This window comes from Camelina sativa, chromosome 14 (assembly GCF_030686135.1).
Source record: "Camelina sativa cultivar CO46 ecotype springtype chromosome 14, ASM3068613v1".
In the NCBI taxonomy this organism is placed as follows: domain Eukaryota; kingdom Viridiplantae; phylum Streptophyta; class Magnoliopsida; order Brassicales; family Brassicaceae; genus Camelina; species Camelina sativa.
The window spans coordinates 21,540,927-21,563,581 of record NC_141893.1 but is presented as its reverse complement, the minus strand read 5'-3'; the positions used below and the strand labels follow the sequence as shown (position 1 = coordinate 21,563,581).

The 22,655-nt window shown below is 41.3% G+C and overlaps 2 protein-coding genes across 2 annotated transcripts; both read right to left on the bottom strand.

Annotated features, from left to right (window-relative positions):
* Positions 1 to 1,134: 1,134 nt before the first annotated feature.
* On the bottom strand, positions 1,135 to 6,405 carry LOC147928509 (uncharacterized). Its single transcript, XM_087486174.1, has 5 exons — positions 6,304 to 6,405; positions 5,616 to 6,232; positions 5,035 to 5,302; positions 4,116 to 4,265; positions 1,135 to 1,314 (listed from the first exon to the last, which is right to left on the bottom strand). Exons 1-5 carry the CDS (start codon positions 6,403 to 6,405, stop codon positions 1,135 to 1,137), a joined length of 1,317 nt encoding a protein of 438 aa, XP_087342300.1.
* A 12,377-nt stretch (positions 6,406 to 18,782) lies between these two features.
* Positions 18,783 to 20,584, bottom strand: LOC147928508 (uncharacterized). Its single transcript, XM_087486173.1, has 5 exons — positions 20,342 to 20,584; positions 19,868 to 20,233; positions 19,608 to 19,800; positions 19,243 to 19,458; positions 18,783 to 19,144 (listed from the first exon to the last, which is right to left on the bottom strand). The coding sequence occupies exons 1-5, from the start codon at positions 20,582 to 20,584 to the stop codon at positions 18,783 to 18,785; spliced, it is 1,380 nt and encodes a 459-aa protein (XP_087342299.1).
* Between the last annotated feature and the right edge of the window lie 2,071 nt (positions 20,585 to 22,655).

The following is a 22,655-nucleotide window of genomic DNA, read 5'->3' as shown; positions in this document are numbered from 1 at the left end:
ATTCTTTCGAATCTCAGGAACATGGAGCACGTTGGTGAGTGCAAGTTCCTTCCCAGATGTGAGTTTCAAGACCACTTTGCATTTTTCTTCAATCATTGATGTGCTTTCGTTTCCCATATACAGTTTTTTTTCCACCAGAACCGTGTTCATACGTTGCGAACATAATCAAGTCAGAGCACACATGCTTTGTCGCACCAGTGTCAACCCACCAATCATTAGAGTTTTTCATCATGTTTGCTTTGGAAATTACGGCAACAAACTGATCTTCGACAAGGTTTGCGTTATTTGCATCTCTACAAGATGTTCCATCTTTCTTGGCGGCAGTCCTTAGCTCTATGGCCAGGCTTTCCACACACCCAATAAACATCTTATAGTTTCTTCTTGAAGTTAGAACCTATTGGTGGAATGAACATTCTCTTAACGTTTGAATTCTTTTTAAAGCCCTTGAATTTGGAATTGTTCCCTCAACTAAATTGGCCTTTGCTTCCATTGACGAGAATTCAGATTTCTCGTTCTTGCGATTTTCTTCTTCGACTCGAAGTTTCAGAATTAACTGCTCAAGACTCATATCTTCAATTATATGCTTTAGGTGGGTCTTGAAATCTTTCCAAGTTGGAGGCAATTTTTCAATAATGGATGCAACCAGAAAAGTTTCATTCAGCCCCATACCCTCATCCTCCAATTCATGAGAAGTTACTTGAATTTCTTCAACTTGTTTCACCACTGGAAGTGTAATATCCGCGGACCGGAATCCCGGTTTGGGAGGTGCATCGGTCGATGCAAGGCCGGTTTGTCGGGAAGCGATTTAAGTTAAACGCTGCGTTTTGGGGTTAGAGAAAACTTTTATCCAGAGAACCACTAGCTTGAACCTGAAGAAGTTGTTGCATCATTTGCTTCATTTCTTGATCAGGAGCCGGAGTAGGCTGAACCGGTTGAGGGGCCGAATCCTGGTGGTGGTCCTGAGGGAGCTTGATAACCTTGTTGGAACTGTTGATTAGGCTCGAATCCTTGATTGTAAGGCACAAAAGGTTTTCATTGACGTTGTTGTTGGTGCTGAGGAGGGTACACTTGATCTTGTGGATATGCAACGTTGGTGCTCCAGTAAGACTAATTGGGGTTCGTCGTATAAGGGTTTTAACCGTTGTTATAGCCACCTTGATTCTGGACGTAGCTGACCTCTCCAGATTGATCACCATCCCCATCTTGAACTTGGAAATGGTCATCTTCAGATACAAAGTGGATGGTCTTCTGCACACTTAGTAAGAGGCGATCAAGCTTGTCGTTGACAGTCTTGAGGTCCCTCTTGTACTTGGTCTGTTAGGTTGTTCTATAGTGACTGGTGCGGGATGATCAGTGAGAGGATGAGCTTGTCGTGGTCTTTGTAACCGATTGATGTCGTCGATAGCAGTAAGGAGATTCTGGTGTCCTCTTGATCTGGTGTGCATGCAAGGTTGCAATCAACAGGTTCCTGATATGCAAAACAAACAAGGAGACAACCAAAACAAGTCAATACTCAGAATGAGAAGTGTAACAGAACTGAATCTTGCAAAACTTGAAATCTTAAATGTAGCAAAACGAATCCCCTATCACAAGTTGTAATACTTAAGGTTTCAATCCAGTTGGGAAACTTTACTAGCAATTGAGATGCAATCAAGAAATCACTAGTCAAGCCAATTCAAAGAGTGGTTTTATCTCTAACAATCCTAAAATGATTAGAACGCAAAACGGAAATGAGTTACAGAACTAGAAACGAGAATGCATGACAAGAAGCAAAAATGAATGAAAATAGAAACAAGTCTAAACATGAACTAAACAACAAGAAGCGAAACAGTCTCAGAGATGCAATAAAAATCAGAAAGAAAGAAGTCCTATGGATGGGAGTAATTGATGTCGGTGGAGTATCCTAGTCTATAGAGTGTTTAACATGCCACAAGCAAACTATCCTTAAACAATGAACATCACTACTTAGCTAATCCAATCTCTTGATAGAAGCTACTCAAACTTAACCACTTCCAAACCTAGCTCTCACTAGAGAAACATGATCAAGCAGGCATGACAAACAAGTTCATTCACGTCAACGAACATCCTAGACAACTAATCTCTTAGGCTAGGAATGTAAGTCTCTGGCACTAGTTGGTCAGACATTTCATCGAACAACTTTTGGATGTAGAAATGTCTAAGCCCTAGTTCCAATTGATCAGAGAGAAACTAGTATTTCTAACTCTAGTCCAGAAGGGAATCATACAAAATCAAAGCTTAAACACCCTACATCCTAAGATCCTCCACCTAATCTATCCCATCCTCAAGAACTCTAACACTACTCAGATCTAGAAATCATCATCAATGATGCAAACTCAGAAAACATTGAATCAAGCATCATTAGATAGATAAAAAATGGGAAGAACAACTTTGTAGAAGAAATCAAATGCAAAAACTGAATAAACTCAAAGATATCAGATTACAAAGTCTGAGAACGTTTTAGGTGGCTAGGTAAAACCTTAAGGAAAAAAACAAAACGAGATAAAAGATATATGGCTAAAGACTTAACAAAATGTATTTATTGTAAAAACATGTAAATCCTTAAAACTTAAAACGACAAGGTAAAGAGTCGGTTTGGGAATCTCCTCAAGCGTATGAGACGGGGCATCTTCCTAACATGTGCGATCGAGTCGGTGATCTCATTGTGGCTCGAGCGAGGTGGCTCGAACGAAGTCGAGTGACGTGCGTGATGGGTGGCTCGACTGGGTGGCTCGAAGGTGGCTCGAACGTGGGCTCGATCGGATGGCTCGAAAGTGGCTCAAACGTGGGCTCGATCGGATGGCTCGAAGGTGGCTCGAACGTGGGCTCGAGACGTGGCTTGACCGGTGGCTCGAACGGTGCTCGACCGGATGTCGTCATTAGTGGTTTTGGCCGCTTTTGTCGTCATTAGTGGTTTTGGCCGCTTTTGAAAGAAAAGAAAGAGAAAAAAGAAGTTATTAACTGTTCTTAAGGTTAATGGTGAGATTTTGGGAGTTTGGTGGCTGTTCGTGGGAGATCTGAAGCTAGGAGCATTGTAGGAACGTGCTAGGAGCGTAGATCTATCGTATTAGGGTCAAAATCTTCTTTGGCAAAGGTGAGTGCATGATTATGGCTTATCTAAGCTTGAGATTTTTCTGATTTGCTTGTTGTATGTGTTATTTGGCTTGTTAGAACGTTGTTGAGTCGTAAGAGGCTTTGGGAAGCTTTTTTGTGGCATTGGATTTTGTTTGGGTGGTTTAGGGATGGAGATCCGGCGAGGAGCTTCGAGGAAGATGATGCTCGACATGTGCGTCGATCGATGCACTTTGTGCATCGGTCGATGCAACGTGAGAACGACGCGATTTGACCTAGGAGCATCGGCCGATGCAAGCGAGTCTTGTATCGGTCGATGCTAGCTTGCGTCGGTCGATGCTACCCTATATGGTGTCGGTCGATGCATGGTTTGGTGTCGGTCGATGCAGTAGTCCTGGTTTGTTGTTTGCTTGTTGATTGTTGTTTGCTTGTTAATTGTTGTTTGATGGTTAGAGTTATCTCAATTGCTTGTGTGTATAGCCCAGTAGATGGGAGGATTGCCTCACTGAGTGTTTACTAAGTACTCACGCATCTCATATGTGTTGTGGTGCAGGTAAAGGCAAAATGTGATCGTGGAATTAAGGTGATGAAGAGGAGGATGTCCTAGTGGCTCGTTGATTGTGGTCTGACTTCTTTTATGTTGTTAGAGTTGGGTCATTAGAACATTGCTAGGTTACTGGTTTTATGTTATGACTCTGTTGGATTGAATCATTGGTTTATTATTTATTGGTTATTGGTTTAAAGGTTTCTTTTGGTTTTTCTGCTGTTTGTTTGGGTTGTGGTTAGGTGGCTAGTAAATATAGGACCACTAGTTAATATTTATTATTCAAAATTCAGGGAGGGTGTCACTCATCTTAAAATTCAAAATCTTTCCAACGATGAATTTCTTAGCACTTGCAACTTTAGACTTGTACTTCTTCTCCAATGATTCTCACAACTGTTTTGGGCTTTGGAAAATGTGATAAACATCGTAGAGAGAATCATCTAAGGCATTAATTATATAATTCTTGCACAAAAACTCATGCCTCTGATGCCTTGATGATTTCAACTGAAATGTCACCTTCAGCAGGAAGTTCCGGTGCTTCCGAAGTCAGGTATTGTGCCAGATGCAGCGCTGTTAGATAAAACAACATCTTTTCAATGTATTTCTTCACGACAGAAGCAGATTGATCCATCTATCAATTCCAAAACAACAAAGAGAAAAATTATGTCTTAGATTGATACTTCCAGAATATAGAAGCATATCAAACACACATATCAAAGAGAAACTCACTTGACAAATTCTCCTTCTTCAAAGTTAGAACAAATAGTAGAATGATAGAGGCTTGCTTTGAGCAATCTCCTAAGATAGAATTTCGTCCTTATGGTATAAGTAGTTAAGTGGACGTCTATACTCTGTTTTTCTTTCAGAAATTTATGGGAAAAAAAAGAAGAGACGAAACTATTATATCTCGTTTATGTCAAGTGATGTGTTTATAAATTACACCAAACGTTGTTTCTACAACCGATGTATATGTGTCCTTTCCAATCGACGTATATGAAGAATGAAGGTACATGTATATTCATCGATGGACACAAGTTCTCTTCTTAGTTTAATTTAATTAAATCAAATTCATTAAATAAAACTCTAACAAGGATTGGTGAGAATGTAGTTCCCCTTGTCTGAGAATTAGGAAACTTTTCTGATTGACTTATGTTTGTGAGAGTCATTGCATATGTGTGCATGAGGAGTCATCTTGTGTGTGTTTGTATGTTTTCTTCAATAATATGATATCTCTCAATTTTAAAGAGACTGTCTAAAAGTGTGCTATACATCATGTCATCATGGTTTCGTGGAGCTTGTATATTACGGGTAGGGAGTCTATCCAAATTACTAATCCACATGTGGAAAGCGAACTTGGGCATTGCACCTTTAACCCAGACTGACGAGGTCCAATCTTTTACAATTGCTCGAGGTCGCAAAGCATCCCAAGTCTTTTCTGCTGAGAAATCCTGACACTCAAAGTCATTCACCTTCCAGATGTAGTAGTCTTGAGCCTGGTCTGGGGAGGGAGCCGGTAGAGAACAGAGATGATTGTGAATAAACAGCGCTGGTTCTGATCTTGTTAAGGGGAGTCTCCAAGCCATGTTCTGGTACGCATCGACCACCTTCGCAGTAAGTGGAACTCGTAGCTGACGGGAGCAATAGTCTCCAAGCTCTTGATCAGCGGACCTATGGTAGTCCAATTATCAAACCAAAATGAAGCCCTTGAACCATTGCGTATGATGGCCTTAACGAAATTCCCCGCGAGAGGTCTTAGGTTCAGTAGCATCCTCCAGGTCCAGGTGTCCGATGGGGTGACAACAATTTCCCAGAAGGATCTAGTTTTGAGGTGGTGGTGGTGGTGCCACTTAGCCCAAAGTGAGTCCTTTTGGTCGAACAGCAACCAAACTAGTCTCAGGTTTAAGGTTTTGTTCCATTCGGAGAGCCTCCTCAGGGCTAATCCTCCTTCATTTTTAGGTAGACAGCACTTATCCCAAGAAACCTTTGCCAATTTACCCTCATCAATGTTTCATAACCATAGGAATATAGAGCAGAGACTCTCAATCTCCTTATGCATCCTTTTGGTAGAATAAAAGTAGACATCCAGAAATTTATGGAACCGAAGATGACTGATGCTATTAACTGCACACGTTTTGCGAAAGACAGAAGCTTAGTCTTCCATGATCTGACTCTGGAGGATAGTATTTTGAGGATAGGCTCATACTCGGCGAGACAGAGCTTCCTGCTCATGAGAGGGAGGCCCAGGTATCTGATTGGCAGGGATCCTAAAGGAAAACCATAGGAGACCACGACCTGTTGCTCAATGGTGTCGAGGCCTACGAGGAATAGTTGGCTCTTAGACTTTTTGACTCTCAATCCAGACCATGATGCAAAATCCTCAAGAGTTTCACATATATCATGCAGAGAGGAACTACCTCCATCGAACAAGATCATTACGTCGTCAGCAAACATAAGGTGAGAGAGTTGCAACACCACTGCTTTGGGGTAATAATGGACATATCCTGATTCATACCGCGAATGCAAAAGCCTTGAGAAAACCTCCAGTGCAAGTACAAACAGATAGGGAAGAGTGGGTCTCCCTGTCGTAGGCCTTTTGTACTGTTGAAAACCCCCCTATTACAGCCATTTACTGATACCGAGAAGGAAGCAGTGGAAATACACTCATGTACCCTGTTTATAAATCTGACAGGGATGGCAAGGGCTTTCATGGCTGAAATAACGAAATCCCATCTCACAGAGTCGAACGCTTTGCGGAAGTCCACCTTTAGCATACCGCGGGGCGTGATGTTGGACCAATTGTACCCTTAAACTAACTTTGTGTTGAGCATAACGTTTTCCGCCAGAGATCGACCAGGGAGAAAAGCAGACTGAGCAGGGGAGATGACCTTGGAGAGAAAACTCTGAAGCCGACCAATCAAGATGTAACATCCGCGAACCAAATTGGAGATTTAGGAAATGGGTGTCGATCGACACCAAGGGGAGTGTCGATCAACACCATCAATTGGTTGTTTTAATTCGTCGTTTTGGTTCGGTCTAGTTCAATTGAAGTGTCAAATCGGCGTATTTATAGAGAAATTTGACCTAGGGTCGTGGATTGTGAGAGTTTTGGTCGCCGCTTGGGAGAAGAAAAGAGAGAAAGGAGAGAACTTGTGAGTTGAGAGGTTTTTGGCTTGTTCTTGGTGGTTTTTGGTGAGATCTGTTCCTGTGGAGAGGAGATCTAGAGCTAATGACGAAGGAGGAGCTTCCTAAGGTGTTGGATTCGTTGCTATTGGTCAGAATCTTCCTGCAAAGAGGTGAGTTCATAACCATGGATGATTTAAGCCTGAGATCTCTTATGTTTTGCTTGTTCTATGTTGTTTGTGGTGTTGTTGTTGCTTGTGGTGGTTGTGTTATGGTTCTCATAGGTTCCTAAAGCTTATGGGTGAGTTTGGGATGGATTGGAGATGATTGGAAACGGAGATTCGATGATCGGCCTCGAGCAGAACGTGTCTTCGGGGTCTGTGTCGATCGACACCAGGTGGGTGTCAGTCGACACCAAGTAGAGGTCAGTGTCGATCGACACCATTTTGGCATCGGTCGACACCAACTTGTTCGTCGCTTGTTTCCTGGTTTGTTGTGTTGTTTGTGTTGATTAACATTTGAATCTCAGTTACTTGTGTGTATAGACCAGTAGATGAGAGGATTGCCTCACTAAGTATTTGTGATAATACTTACGCATCTTAATTGTTGTTTGTGGTGTGCAGGTTTGTGACGTGGAATCATGGTGATGAGGAGGAGGATGATCTAGGGTCTCGTTTGTGTGTTGTTGGATATATTGTTTATGTTGGAACCTTGGTTATAGTTATGTTAGGTTGTTGGATAGAATGGTTAGAAAATGTTTTTGTATTGGTGAAATGTTGGCTTATGTATTATTGATATGTTTCCGTTGTGCTTAATGGTTATTGCTGGTTTAATGAGGAGTTGTGGTTTGGGTTGGTTTAATTAAGTAGTATGGGATGCTTAATTCTATATTTTATTTGTTGTTATTATTATTAAAAAAAAATCAATATTCAAGCCAGACTCATTAACCAATGTGTTAATGGTGTTAATGGCTTTTCTTGAATCCGCGACTTGATGGAAACAGCTAGTGTTACTATTACCCGCAGCAAACCAAGACACTCTAGACTTCTGAAGAAAGAAATTTTCCTCGGCCTTAGAGAGGATAAGCCAATTGCGGTGTGCCTCAAGCTCATGCTCCGCGTTCTGAACTGAGGGGTCAGCAAGGGTGAGGGATTGGCAGCTTAATAGTCGTTCATAAGCTTCCTTGGTGCGTTTTTCAAGGTCTGAGTAGTTAGTTTTACTGAACTCCTTTATTGGTCTTTTTAGAGCTTTGAGCTTCTTTGAAACTCTTTACATAGCAGAGCCAAACACATTGATCGAGAACCAGTACTCTCTGAAAAGATTAAGAAACTCCAGGTTGTCGAGGAGGAAGTTAAAGAATTTGAAGGGACACTTCATTTTGACAGGGAAATCCTCCAGGACAACCGCAAAAGAGGCATGATCATAGAGATCTAGTTCCCCAAAAAAGCCGTAAGAAGATGGATACTGCATACACCAACTGTCGTTTGTCAGGATGCGGTCTAACTTCTTTGCCACTGGTCTGGAACTACTTTTGTTCCACCAGGTAAAGGTATTGCCTTTGTAAACTAAATTCGATCATTCAACATCCATCAAGCAGCTTCTGAAATCTCTGATTCTCCTGTCCACGTTTAAAGAAGCTGCTTGGGAGTGTTCCTGGGGATGGAGTACCTGGTTGAAATCGCCTAAGACAAGCCAGGTACGATCACCTATAGTTTTGTACAGCTCAACAATATCAAACCATAGCTCCTTTCTCTTTTCCTCCACATTTTCCGCGTACACCACTAAAACCACAATCCTGTCAAGGGAACCAGGGAGCAGGATCTCGCAGGTGATCATTTGAAGGGACTTCTCAATCACCACTACATGGACGCTAGGATCCCAAACCACCCAAATCTTGCCTAAGCCTGAAAAAGCATAATTAGAGTCATAAGACCAGCCAGGAAGAAGAGTGGTGATGAACTTCTGATCCTTAGACTGCTTTACATGAGTCTCGATGAGACCGCAAAAATGGCTTATTAGCCCTGAACCACTTTTTAAATCCGCTCTGATGGCTAGAGATATTGAAGCCTCAGACATTCCAACAAAAATTTCCCTCTGTATGCATAATTAATGAGAGAGTTTGAGGCCCTTGCCTTGCTGGATATTCTGTTGTCGTTAAGACAACACTTTTATAAACTGTTCCTCTTCAGAGTCAGAAGACAGAATATCCGAAGAGTCCTCAAAGACCTCATTATCAGAGGAGCTACTCCAATTTGCAGACTGGACGAGAGCTGAAGTACTTGCGTCATCAGACTTGCAGCTAGCAAAAGATTGAGGTTGTGGCGACACACCCGGGACAACTTTCGAGGGAATTCTTTTGAAGGTTTCATCACTCTCCCTAAAGGGAAGCTTTCCCCCTGTCCTGGAACCAACTTGATTTGCCATTTCTATTCCAAAGGTCCCTTGTGATTCGGGCCCAACCTTGCGTCAGACGAGGAAGGAATCAGGGTCTTTGATCTCCTTCTGCGATTTCTTTTATCCTACCTAGGGTTCTTAACCTTTTGACTTCGGGAAAGTCTTTGGAAGGTGGGTGGTGGAGATGCAGGCTGTGCAGGTGATAAAGGCTGCTCGACAGTGTCACAGACTGCGACCAATTTCTTTGCAGTGTGCACAAACAGGCGGCATCCAGGGGCTTGAGACTAGGATCCTACTGATCTCACAAGATTCAAATTTTACATTCACTGCTTTCAGGAGTGGTTTCCTTGGGTCGATAAGCATGAAGACTTTAGCCACCTCAAGGTTAGTTTTATTAGCAGTGGAGGGGTGAAGGCATTGAGGGTCACCAACTAGACTCGCGATTCACTCAAGATCTTTCTCATGAAAGAATTGGAAGGGTACGTTCCGTAACTCAAGCCAGATGGGGGCAGAGGAAAGCTCTGGTTTGACAGGGATGAAAGAAAATTCCCATTTTGCAACGAACATTGTTTGGCCTTCGATTTGCCATAAGCTTTGAGTTAGAACCCTGTTGCGAGTCTGAGCATTTGGGATCCGGAAGAGGAAGGTGTTACCTTCCATTTAAGAGACATAAATGTCCCTGTAATTGCGACTCCAAATACCATTTACGATGTTGTGGATCATGCCCTGAGATGGAGGGTCTGAATAGAACTGACCCAGAACAAAGAACTCCCAATATTTTTTGTTTCTTGAGATTACTTCATTAGGGATGCTGACACACAGTTCTCCAGAGCGAAGAGTGAAACCTGAGTCCGTCTTCTTGAGTTTCTTTGAGGAACCCTTGACCCGATCGACCCTGAGATCCAGATTTGATGCAGGTTTGGCTGCCTCAGCGGGAGCGTTCTCGACCTCTATAGGTAGTTTCCCAATGACCATCGGTACTTGATAAGAAGGTTTTCACCCAGGGTATCAATTCCCTATGCAGTTGTAGTACAAAGGGTTATCAATCCAAATGGTTGTTATGCTAGCAGATAAGATGTGATCAGAACAATGTAAGTCAAGCCAAACAATAATGGGGTTTTATCTAATAACCTCAAAGAAACAAAAAGGTAAATAAAACAAGAACCACACGATGCAAGCATTCCGGTACTGGATCGAGTGGGTAATCGGATAACAGAAGAAATCAAGAACACAAAGATGAACAACTCGAGGGTATAGACAAGGCTGGTGATTGAGTACCAATTCAGGTAAATGGTCGAGTTAAAGGTAAAAAGCTAAACAATCAAGTACGAAAGCTCCTAAGGAAGCGGTAATCGACTCATAAATGCTCCTGATCAATTTGGGATATCTCACATGCCTCAAGCAAATATTCCCTAGACAATGAATCTCTAAACCTTGCAAAAACACTCTCGTGATAGAAACAATCAACCTTAGTCACTCCCCTACCCAACTCTCGTTGGAGAAACATGACTAAGGAGGCATTAAAATCCGATTCATTATTGTCAATAAACTCCTTACACATCTAATCTCTTAGGCTAAGTGAGTAAATCTCTAGCATTGGTTGGTTCAAGCATTTCAACAATATCTCTCGATGGCAAAAGACCCTAGATCTAATCTCAACCTCTCGGTCTGAAAATAGCATTAAGACTACCAATCTAGAAAGGAATTTTTATAGAATAAACAACCAAGCTAAGGTATCCTAATCGATCAAGAGCACATACTCGCCTATCCCATCCTTAGAAACTTTTATTCACTACTCATATCTCATGGTAAATAGCATAAAAGCACAAACAAATGAAAGTTGCATTAAATTGAAAATAAGATAAAAGTGATAGAATACAAAATCGAAACTGAAAAGAGTAGCAAAAGAAGTAAAAACTGAATCCTAACAAAGTAAGAAAAAGTGTAAATCGCTCTCTCTCTCTCTCTCTCAGAAGCTTTCACTCTCTGGTTCGTGAGTGTTTGCGGCTTGGTAGAGAGAAAATAAGGAGGGGGTTTATATATAGAAACCCATTTAACCTAGCTTCCCAGCTCTACCCGAAGGTCTGCACGATGTTCGAGTCGTGTGGATGCTGGGGTAGGTCTTTGGGTTTTTCTTTCTGCTCTTAGATCCTCTTTGGTCGGGTTAAGATTTCGACTGTTCTTCTCGCACGATCACTCCTTCGGGTACATGTTCCGGTTTTACCTCATTCTTCCCCTTTTTGGGCTCCAAAGCACCTGTTTTCATCCAAAATGCACAAATCCAACAATGCAGCACTCTAAACAGCCTAAATGCAATTTCCTAAGGTTATCGACCTAAAAATGCCAAGGTTAGGGTATATATAATGCAAAACATAGATGAAAAAGGGTGTCTAAAACATGTAAATTAGAGAGTTATCAGTACTACTACTTTAGAAGAGCCATCAAACACGGCTGGTGCCGGAGACTCTAGAGTGTGATTTATGGCGGAGGACCCAACACCTGAGGCAGAGCCATCAACAGTGTAATCTGAAACCAAGGTGACTTGCGATAGATCTGAGATAGGCACGGAACCCGAGGTCGTGCCCAAACTCGGATCTGGGCAAAGATTACCTTCTACGGAAGCATCGCTAGTAGGAGGGTGCTTGAATCGCCGGATCCTTTGCAGAGCCCGCTTTGGGTTCATGTCGGGCTTTGGATTGAGTGGGGAGGGAAGCACGAGCGTAGACTGTAGCGAATTTTTATGAGCCAAGGACAGCTCCCTTTAGCGGCTTCTTTTTCCTTTTCGACATCCGAAGAAATTTACCGACCACCAGCGTGAGGCCGGCATCGGGGGGAGGGGAAGAGAAGAGAGAGGTTTTCACCATGAGAGAGGTTTTCTTATCAACTGTTCAAAGTGTCATATTCCCAAACATGTGATGTTCTACCACCTTAAATGGTTTTGTTTGCATTTCAGTTTCTTTGACTTATACAAACATAGTACATGGATTTCAGTTTCTTTGATAGTACAAAATCATATATATATTTTGTTGCCAATAATTTTTTCCTATGAGTTCTTTGATTTTAGTCTGGTCCCTTTCGATTGATTTGTTCTCTATAAAAAAAAATCAAATCCTCGGAATAGTTTATATATCTATATATACAAAGTTGGTTTATTTTTTAAGTGACCTTAGTTCTGTGGCCAATAGTAAGTCTTTAATGTACAAGGTACCATCACGTCAGGGATCGAGTCCCGCTCCCTACGATTGTAGGGATTTGACTAATGGACCGGCCTGTTGTGGTCTAATGGTTGACAAAAAAAAAAGTTGGCTTTTTTTTCCTCCACCTCATCACTTCTTATTTTCTCTTTTAACAAATTAATCCACATCATCAGAGGACAAAAAAGCTAAAGTAAATGCATCAATTAATTCACTCATTTTTGTAATATTTTATTATTATTAAAACAATAATTTAAACTAAAAACGAAAAAAAATACAACCAAAAAATATTAAAGTAAACTATGAATAGAGATTATATAAATATAAAATTAGATATTTCTATCATAATATATAATGATTGCGTAAATATTTGTAAGAAACTAGACATAGGAGAAAAATAAAAATATCATATATTTAATGGAACAACGATTATTTTCAAGAGTTACAAGAGTTTTTTTTAAAAACAAACACAAAAAATTTAAAGATATATTAAATCAACAGATTATTCAATTCTTGGTGTTATATTATAAATTCATGTTATCGAGTAAAAGTCGGTGTAAATTATTATTTCAATTATAGCAAAATTTACGTGTATTACAACATTGTCAAAGAAACTTCTCAATTGTAACATCCGCGAACCAATTATTGGTTTTCTGGGTTGGGTGTCGATCACCACCATGGTGGTGTCGGTCGACACCAATATTCTCTGGTTCGACCAATTCGATTTAATTATCGATTTAGACCGGTTTGGTTTAGGGAAAACCATTGAACCGAGATTTTAAAGGGAGAAAACGACCTAGGTCGTGTTTGGTTTTGTCTCACGCCGCTTTTGAGAAAAACAAAAGAGAGAAAAGTGTTTTGAGGTTCTAGAGAGAGATTGGGAGATTTCCTTGCTGTTCTTGAGAAATCCAAGGCTAGGAAGGAGTTAGAAGCTTGCTAGGAAGGTTGGATTTGTTGTTGTTGGTCTAAATCTTCTTGCAAAGAGGTGAGTGCATGACCATGGCTAATCTAAGCCTTTGATTTCCTTGTTCTTGCTTGTTTGTTGTTGTTTTGTGTGTTTTTCTTGCTGGGATTGGTTGCTACAGGTTCCTATGGACGTATTTGGCTTGGGTTATGAGTATTGGGCGATTTGGAGGAGGTTGGGAGCGAGATTCAACTCTCGGCTTCGAGCGGATCGCGATTGCAGAGGGTGTGTCGATCGAAACCAGCAAATTGGGCATCGATCGACACTGTGGGGTAGTGTCGATCGACACCAACGCCAGTGTCGGTCGACACTTGGCTGGTGTCGGTCGACACCTCCCTTCCAGCGAGACGATGTTTGATTTCCTGGTTTGTATGTTTTGTTTCTTGTTTGTTTGGAACATTGGAATCACTGTTGCTTGTGTGTATAGCCCAGTAGATGGGAGGATTGCCTCACTGACTGTTTATCAAATACTCTTGCATCTCAATATGTGTTTGTGTTGAAGGAAAAGGCAAAGTGTGATCGTGGAATCAAGGCGATGAAGAGGAGGATGTTCTAGGGACTCGATTGTATGTTGTCTGGAATTGCTAGATTGCTAGAGTTGGGTTTTTAGGAACATTGTTAGGTTGCCGGTTTCATGTTTCCTGATGTTTGATTATTGGATTGTTGTTATGGATATTTATTGGTTATATTATTATTGGATATTTATTGATATTGATATTTCCGCTGTTGTCTGTGGTTGTGGATAGGTGGCTAGTGGGTATAGGACCACTAGTTGTATTTTATATTATATTTATATTTATTATTTATTAATTAAAAAAACAAAACAGGTCGGGTCGTTTCAGCGATAAAGGAGTGAGTATATTCACTAAGATTTCTTTATGTCTACATTAGTAAGCAATGATTACTCAACCGATAAAAAAAAGTATTAAAATATTAAAAGATTAAAAATAGCTATAGATATGTCTTCATAATCAATATATTATAAGTGAGATAATGGAATATGAAAAGAAAGTAGTTGTAAGAGATGCCAAGTGCATACAGGAAAATAAAGAAAGAATTATTTGTGAATAAATGTTAAAAGAAATAGATAAATTATATATTCCTTAATAAAATAAATTTAACATCTATATAGATTTTTATTTTTAATATTGGATAATTATAATTATATGTCACAGTTCACAATAATAACCAAAAAAGTATAGTCCCATGCAGCACGCGGATTATAAATATAGAATATATATATATATATATATATATATAACTTTTGTTTTTTGACATGAACATAAAGTTCTTCACATCACCTGATCACCATTTTTGGGACGTTTAATTCTACAAATTTAAGTCAATCTCCAAAAAGTTGGTTTTATTTTATATAAGGGAATTAAAAAATCTAGAGCCAAACACAGTCTCCACACCCGGTCACCTCTATCAGCAAAAACAATTGCCATTCTATGACACCCCGGTTTTGCGGAGAAGTTTAAAAGAATTGATTTGGCCACCTATATCACCAAAGTATACTTATCTTTTCGGTCAAGGGTCTTGAGAGAATTCAAGAGTTAAGCGTGCTTGAGCTGGAGTAATCTCTCAGGATAGGTGACCTTCCATGAAGTGACTACCGGAACTGTGCGAGTGAGGACAAAACACAGGGAAAGATCATGTGATGATTTGTAGGGACGGTAACAAGTCTTTAAAGCCTCCCGGACGTAGCAAACCGGCCGTCGGATATAGATGGGCTCACGGGCCTAGTGACACGATGTGAGGCCCATTAAGGAAGGTGGGCCCATGGACTGGGATTGGACATGGGACCCACTAAGAAGTGGCGGTCGGGGCGTTACAAGTGGTATCAGAGCAAAACCCAGACGAGTGTGGAGTTTAGTGGGCTCACACTGTCGAGGGTGACGGTCATGGTGCGCAACGAGGACGTTGCAATCTGTTAGTGGGGGTGAATTATGACACTCCGGTTTGCGGAGAGGTTTAAAAGAATTGATTTGGCCACCTATGTCACCAAAGTGCACTTATCTTTTCGGTCAATGGTCCTGAGAGAACTTAAGAGTTAAGCGTACTTAAGCTGGAGTAGTCTCAGGATGGTGACCTTCTGGGAAGTTACTGCCGGAACTGTGCGAGTGAGGACAAAACACAGGAAAAGATCATGTGGTGATTTGTTGGAATGGTAACAAGTCTTTAAAGCCTCCCGGACGTAGCAAACCGGCCATCGGATATAGATGGGCTCACAGGCTTAGTGAGAGGATGTGAGGCTCATTAAAGAAGGTGGACCCATGGACTGGGATTAGACATGGAGCCCACTAAGAAGTGACGGTCGGGGCGTTACACATTCACCATGCGATTCAAGTAGCCCTCAATCGATGCAGACTCTAAAGAAATTATTGAAGCCATCATGACGAGGAATCCACACAATGAGCTCTGTGGGATACTATCAGATATTCTCCATCTATCTTTATCCTTTCAGCAAAATATATTTTCTTTCATTCCTAGGAAATTTAATCATGAAGCAAAAGCATTAGCAAAGGAAGCGTTGAAACGCTATGTATTAACTCCAATTTAGAATTAATGAACTCAAATTTAGCACACAAAAAAAAAAGATAACTTTGACATCAGTACCAACTATCAATTTGGTAGTTGTGAAATCGGAACTAATTTCAGTTTTGTTAAATTTCTAATTTTCGATTGAGATTGAAATTTGAAACAAAGTATTATCAATCATGTTTCTTACTTTAGGCATGTATCAATTTTCATTAAGACTGAATGAAACAACCGTATCCGGATTCCCAATCCACACACAGGACATACGGGAAACAATTTCACTGGAATCCCATAATTCCGACGAGACGACTGGTGTCAACCACTCTTTACAAAAACTTCCACAAATACTAGCTAGATCCAACTAACTTATACTCTGCAGATACCAACTTACTCCTCTGGCTATACACAAAAGCAATCATACAAGCGTACTTCAGCTCCACAAGCATCTTACATCCGTAGACTCTGATTCCTCCTCCAACTAACCACTTCGTGATCCACCCGAACTAGCCACTTTAACACATATCACAAACACCACTTCATCTAGTTAATGAGTCGCAAAATTAACCACCCCTAGCGATCGAGTAACAAGAGAAGTGGGCTGAAATACTTTATTTCGTCCAGCCGCGGAAACACTTCTCTGGTGAACCCACCAATTCACCGTCTTAGCTTTAACCTGCACTCTTGGGCTCTAACTTGGTTTTCCAACCACCATGACCAACACCATAAGTGTTGCAGTAGGACATTAACAAGACAAGGTTTCAAGGATCAATGGATCAAGAAACTCTGTTTTGTGCTCTGAATTCTTTGTTAAAAACAGGGAGAACTCGAAGACTTCAAGTTTGAAGAAAATCTTTTCTTTTATTCAATAAAAACCAAGTTTTATTAGAAAACCCTACAAAGCCTTATATAGGCATGGTCGTAATCGACTCAAACAAAGCTCAAACCCTAACAGAAATAGAAGTTTAATACGAAAAGGAAACACCAATAGAAAGTCGAAAATAGTCTTGAAATAAAGTGATGTAACCAATTGATAAGTAGAGATGTTGCTACATCAGGTCGCCCGGGGTGAGAAGAAAATTCGACCTCGAATTTTCAGCTTCATCTTCCGCCACATAAGGAACAAGATGCTTCACATTAAACACATCAGCAGTCTTCATTTGCGGAGGCAACTGGAGACGATATGCATTGCTATTGATTTTCTCCACAATTGCAAGAGGACCAATCTTCCGTGACTTAAGCTTATTGTAAGTGCTTGGTTTAAAATGGTCTTTAGTGAGTACAGCCCAGACCAAGTCGCCAACTTCAAACTAGACATCACGGCGTTGGGCATCAACATCAGATTTGTATTTGACGATGGAGGTCTCCAAATTTGATCGAACGTAGTCATGAATGGTAGCAAATTCTTCAACAAAGTCACAAGCACATCCGTGGAAATGAGTTCGATCTGGAGTGAGGGAAAGAACTGCAGGAAAACGAGGTAAAACTCCAAACATCACCTGAAACGGACTAAAACCCGTACTATGATTGACTACACGTTTATGAGCAAATTCAGCCTAACAAAGTACAAAATCCCAAGATTTGATGTTGTCACCAACAAGACATCTCAACAAATCCTCCAGAGCTCTATTAGTCACCTCAGTTTGGCCATCAGTTTGTGGATGGTAGGCCGAACTCATGTCCAACTTGGTGCGGAGGAGATGCCAAAGTGATCGCAAAAAGTGGCTTAAAAAGCGAGAATCTCTATCTGAAACAATAGACAAAGGAAGACCATGAAGTTAATAAACTTCCCGAAAAAACAATATTGCTACCTGAACCGCGTCCGTAGTTTTTTTGCAAGGGATAAAGTGCACCATTTTCGAAAACCGATCAACAACAACAAAGATAGAGTCATTTCCTCTTTGAGTTCGTGGTAAACCCAACACAAAATCTATACTAATATCTGTCCAAGGTTGAGTGGGTATGGGAAGAGGTAAGTATAAACCCGCATTAGTTTATTTCCCTTTAGCCGCTTGAAAAATCCCACAATGCACAATGAACCGCTCAACGTCACGACGTAATGTTGGCCAAAAGTAAGAGGAACTGACCAATTTAACAGTACGATCACGTCTAATGTTACCCTCACCATGGAGTTCACGGATCAACTGGAGACGCAAACTACTCTCGGGAACACACAACTGAGCACCACATAACAAAAAGCCATCGAAGATGAAATATGTAGATTCCACTCCTTGTTCCGCATCCCGCCAAATTTTTGCAAAAAAAAGGGTCAAGAGGGTACAAATCTGATAGCACGTCAAATCCAGGAACAGCAACATGTAAAGTTGTTAATAAGGAGTGTCGACGACTCAATGCATCGGCCACCTTATTGAGAGTGCCTGCGGTATGCTTGATGACAAACGAAAATTGTTGCAGATAAGCAAACCAAGAAGCATGTCTCGCAGAAACTTTATCCTGAGAACCTATATGCTTGAGAGCATCATGATCAGTGTGAAGAACAAATTCACTATGAAAGAGATAATGCCTCTAATGCTTCACTGCTTGAACAACCGCATAGAGCTCAACATCATAAGTGTTATACTTCCCACAAGATCCTGCAAGTTTTTCGCTAAAAAATGCTATAGGACGACTTAATTGGCTAAGCACTGCTCCAATCCCAGCCTTAGAAGCATCACAGTGCAATTCAAATGCCACAGCAAAATTGGGAAGAACAAGAACTGGTGCCAAAGTGAGCGTCGTTTTGATAACCTGAAACGCATGCTCGGATTTCGGAGTCCAATGAAATGACACCGCCTTCATACAGTCCGTTATAGGTGCCATAATGCTGCTAAAATGACGAACAAATCTCCTATAAAAAGAGGCTAAGCCGTGAAAGCTACGCACCTCTGTAACTGTTCGTGGAGTAGGCCAAGTCTGTAAAGCTGAAATCTTCGCCGGATCAACCTCTAAATATAACTTGATCCACCCCAAAAACACACTTCTTTGTCGCGACAAACAACTTCTCTCGACGTAAAATGAGCAAAACATCACGAAGATGACCCAAATGCTCATCAATGGTAGCACTAAAGATCAGTATATCATCGAAGTATACCACAACACAACGTCCAATAAACGACCGTAGAGCTTCATTCATCACACGCATAAAAGTAATTGGTGCGTTGGACAAACCAAAAGGCATGACCAGCCACTCAAACAACCCTTCTCGCGTCTTAAAAGCCGTTTTCCATTCATCACCAGGACGAATGCGAATTTGATGATAACCACTGCGAAGATCTAAATTGGTGAACACAGAGGCTAAACCTATTTGGTCCAAGAGGTCATCAAGGCGTGGAATTGGGAACCGGTACCGTACGGTGATCTTATTAATCGCTCTACTGTCAACACACATACGCCAGTACCATCTTTTTTGGGAATAAGTAAAGCCGGAACAGCACATAGACTTAAACTTTCACGCAAATAACCCTTAGCAAGGAGGTCTTCAACCTGTTTACGCAATTCATCATGTTCTCTTGGACTCATTCTGTAATGGGGGCGATTAGGTAACACCGAGTTAGGAACTAAGTCGATGCAATGTTGAATATTCCGCAAAGGTGGCAAACCATCAGGCAACTCATCTGGAAACACATCACAAAACTCGCCCAGTAAATCGAGAAAAACAGTAGGAACATCAAGGCTGACTGAGAATAGTTGCGGTTTAACGCAGACGAGAAAAATGACATTTGTGGCTTGACATTCTGCAAGAAGCTCAGATTTTTTCACCAACAGTGCAGGCTTGCTACTATCAGCGGGAACAGAAGGAGGCTCCACATCTTTACACGTGATTCACGGATCTGAAGCAACTTGCGACGGAAGCAAGGTAATACGCTTCCCTTCATAGGAAAAGCTATGCGTATTGTGAAAGCCGTCATGAATAGTTTGTCGATCATATTGCCATGGACGTCCCAACAAAAGGTGACCTGCATCCATCGGCAAGACATCACAGCAAATTAAGTCCTTGTAGTTAAGGCCGATAGAGAATGGTACCCAACATCGTTTGGAAACACGAATATCAGTAGATGAATTGAGCCATGCGATTCTGTAAGGAGAAGGAAGAGGTTCGGTAAACAAGGCAAGTTTGGTGACTTCTTCTTCTGAGTTTGCATTCGTACAGCTTCCTGAATCAATCACCAAGCGATAAACTTTGCCGCGTATCGTACAAGTGGACTGAAAAATGTTTGTGCGAAGCCATAATTCTTCCACGCCCTGAGGGAGAAGATAGCTTTGTCGTAACATCAACATAGTGCCTGAGTCACCAATCACTCGTTCCTCCAAATCAACGACAACGTCCTCATCATCACCATAATCATCAAATATAGGCTCATGCTTGGTCAACAGTCCACGCCGCCGGAGCTGAGGACACGAAGATTAACGATGCCTTGTTTCACCATACTTAAAACACTTAAAAGTTGCAGGCCGTTGCAATCCGGTAGAGGAAGTTCCATCAGCAGGTTCAGTAACTTTGACCATCTCCATCGATTTAGACAAACTAGCTTCTGCAGCCGAGTTTAGGAGAGGTCGCTGAGAAGTCCATGAAGTTGTCTGACTACGAGAGTTCTGCTCAATCAAGACAGCTCGTTGGTGAGCCTCAGAAACGGAAAGAGGATCAAACTGAAGCAAAACTCCTTGAATGGAAGTGCGTAATCCTCCGATAAAACGAGACACTCTCTGTTCCTCGTTTTCTGTCATCAAATTGCGAGCCATCAATGAAAAAAAATCTGAAGCATAATCATCAACGGAGCGACTTCCTTGCCTCAAATTCTGCAATTTTGTATACATAATACGAGTATAATTGTAAGGAAGAAAACCTTTTCTCATCAGCTTCTTCAGTTTTTCCCAAGAAGTAATTTGTTCTTTCCCTGCTCTAGCTCAAGAGTCTTTCAACTGCTGCCACCAAGCTGATGCTCTGCCTCGAAAACAAGTTGCAACAAGTGGGACACGCATCTGGTCAGGAACCTCTTTAAACTCCAACAGCTCTTCTGTTTTGTTGATCCAATCAAGGAATTCTTCGGGTTGCAGTCCTCCCGTAAATTCTGGCAAGTCGAGTTTAAAACCAGACTCCCAAAGGCAATGATCCACTGGCGGGGCTGCAATGATGTCACGGTGGTGACGAGCACCACGTTGACCCTGTGCACCCAAGGGTGCAAACTGATTCGCAAAGACGTTTTCTTCTTCCTCGTAATGGTCTTCGTCATCAAAAATCGGATCCTCCTGTTGCGGTAACACTGGAGCGGCGTGTCGCTGAGCCTGAGCAAGATTTCTAACCGCTGTTTCCATGGTTGTAGGCATCGTATTACTCTAGCTCTGTTGAAACTCTGCCATCATCACTCTGAACGCATTGTTATGCTCCTCTAGTGTCGCTTGAAGGGTCTTCTTTGGCGGCATGATTAGGATCTTCGTCTCTGATACCAACTGTTGCAGTAGGATATTAACAAGACAAGGTTTCAAGGATCAATGGATCAATAACTCTGTTTTGTGCTCTGAATTCTTTGTTAAAAACAGGGAGAACTCGAAGACTTCAAGTTTGAAGAAAATCTCTTCTTTTATTCAATAAAAACCAAGTCTTAAAAGAAAACCCTACAAAGGCTTATATAGGCATGGTCGTAACTGACTCAAACAAAGCTCAAACCCTAACAGAAATAGAAGTTTAATACGAAAAGGAAACACCAATAGAAAGTCGAAAATAGTCTTGAAATAAAGTGACGCAAGCAATTTATAAGCAGAGATGTTGCTACATCAATAAGCCATAAAATCTCCTGCAACATTCTAGCTCATATCGAGCTCGTTGGCTCACCCAACAATACAATTTGCCAAAATTCAAAACATGTGAAACCTCCATATCAACACTCAAAAAAAAACACAAACTAACCGTTCAACTCGCAATTCCATGGTTGGATATGGAGCCTGTACTACCACGAGTCTGTCTACTGAATTTTGTCCCGATCGGACTAGCTTTTGACTTCCAGATTTCGTCCAGAAAGTGTCATCTCGGAACAGTTTCTAGGGCTCATACTTAACCCAGAATTTCATAGTTTCAGCGATTACTTGTCCAGGAAGCAACGAACATAACTCCTCGAGATTAACTCCAAATGAAGCTATGTCAGATGCTATGGACTCTTGGATTGATGGAGATAACGCCACTATAATCATCTTTCCGAACCAATATAATATCCAGCGCTGACGAGCCTCCAAATTCGGCTCCTCCACATTGCCTTTTATCTCCAACCTTCTTTCACTTTCTTTCTCCTCTTCAGCTCTGTTCACTCAGCTCTGTTCTCCCACCACTAAAGAAGCTTTCCACAGCCAAGGGAGGACTTTACAGAACCACTGATGGTCCACCACCTCCATCAAAACACGTTCTCTCTCTCCTCCCCACAACTCAGGACTCTCTCTTTTCTCACCGTCTTTCTTCCGATAACAACATCTACCTACAGCAAAACGACCCTTGCTCTAGGAATCACGTTGCTTATCCTCCTCCTGAGACGGAAGAAAACACGAACACAACAACAACTCCATGGAGAAGGAGATGCTTACACATATAGATATATATATATATATATATATATATTTACGGCTCAATCATCTCCTCCTTACACCACCATCAAAACAGGCTCTCTGTCATTTATCTCTTTACCCAAACATTGATTAGATCTAACCTGGTGATGAACGACAGCAACGGCAACAATAACTACAACCCACGAAAACGCTACCACTTAACCCAAGGAAGGCTCGCCTTCTCTTCTCCTCTCACGCGACACCAACAACACTAACACTA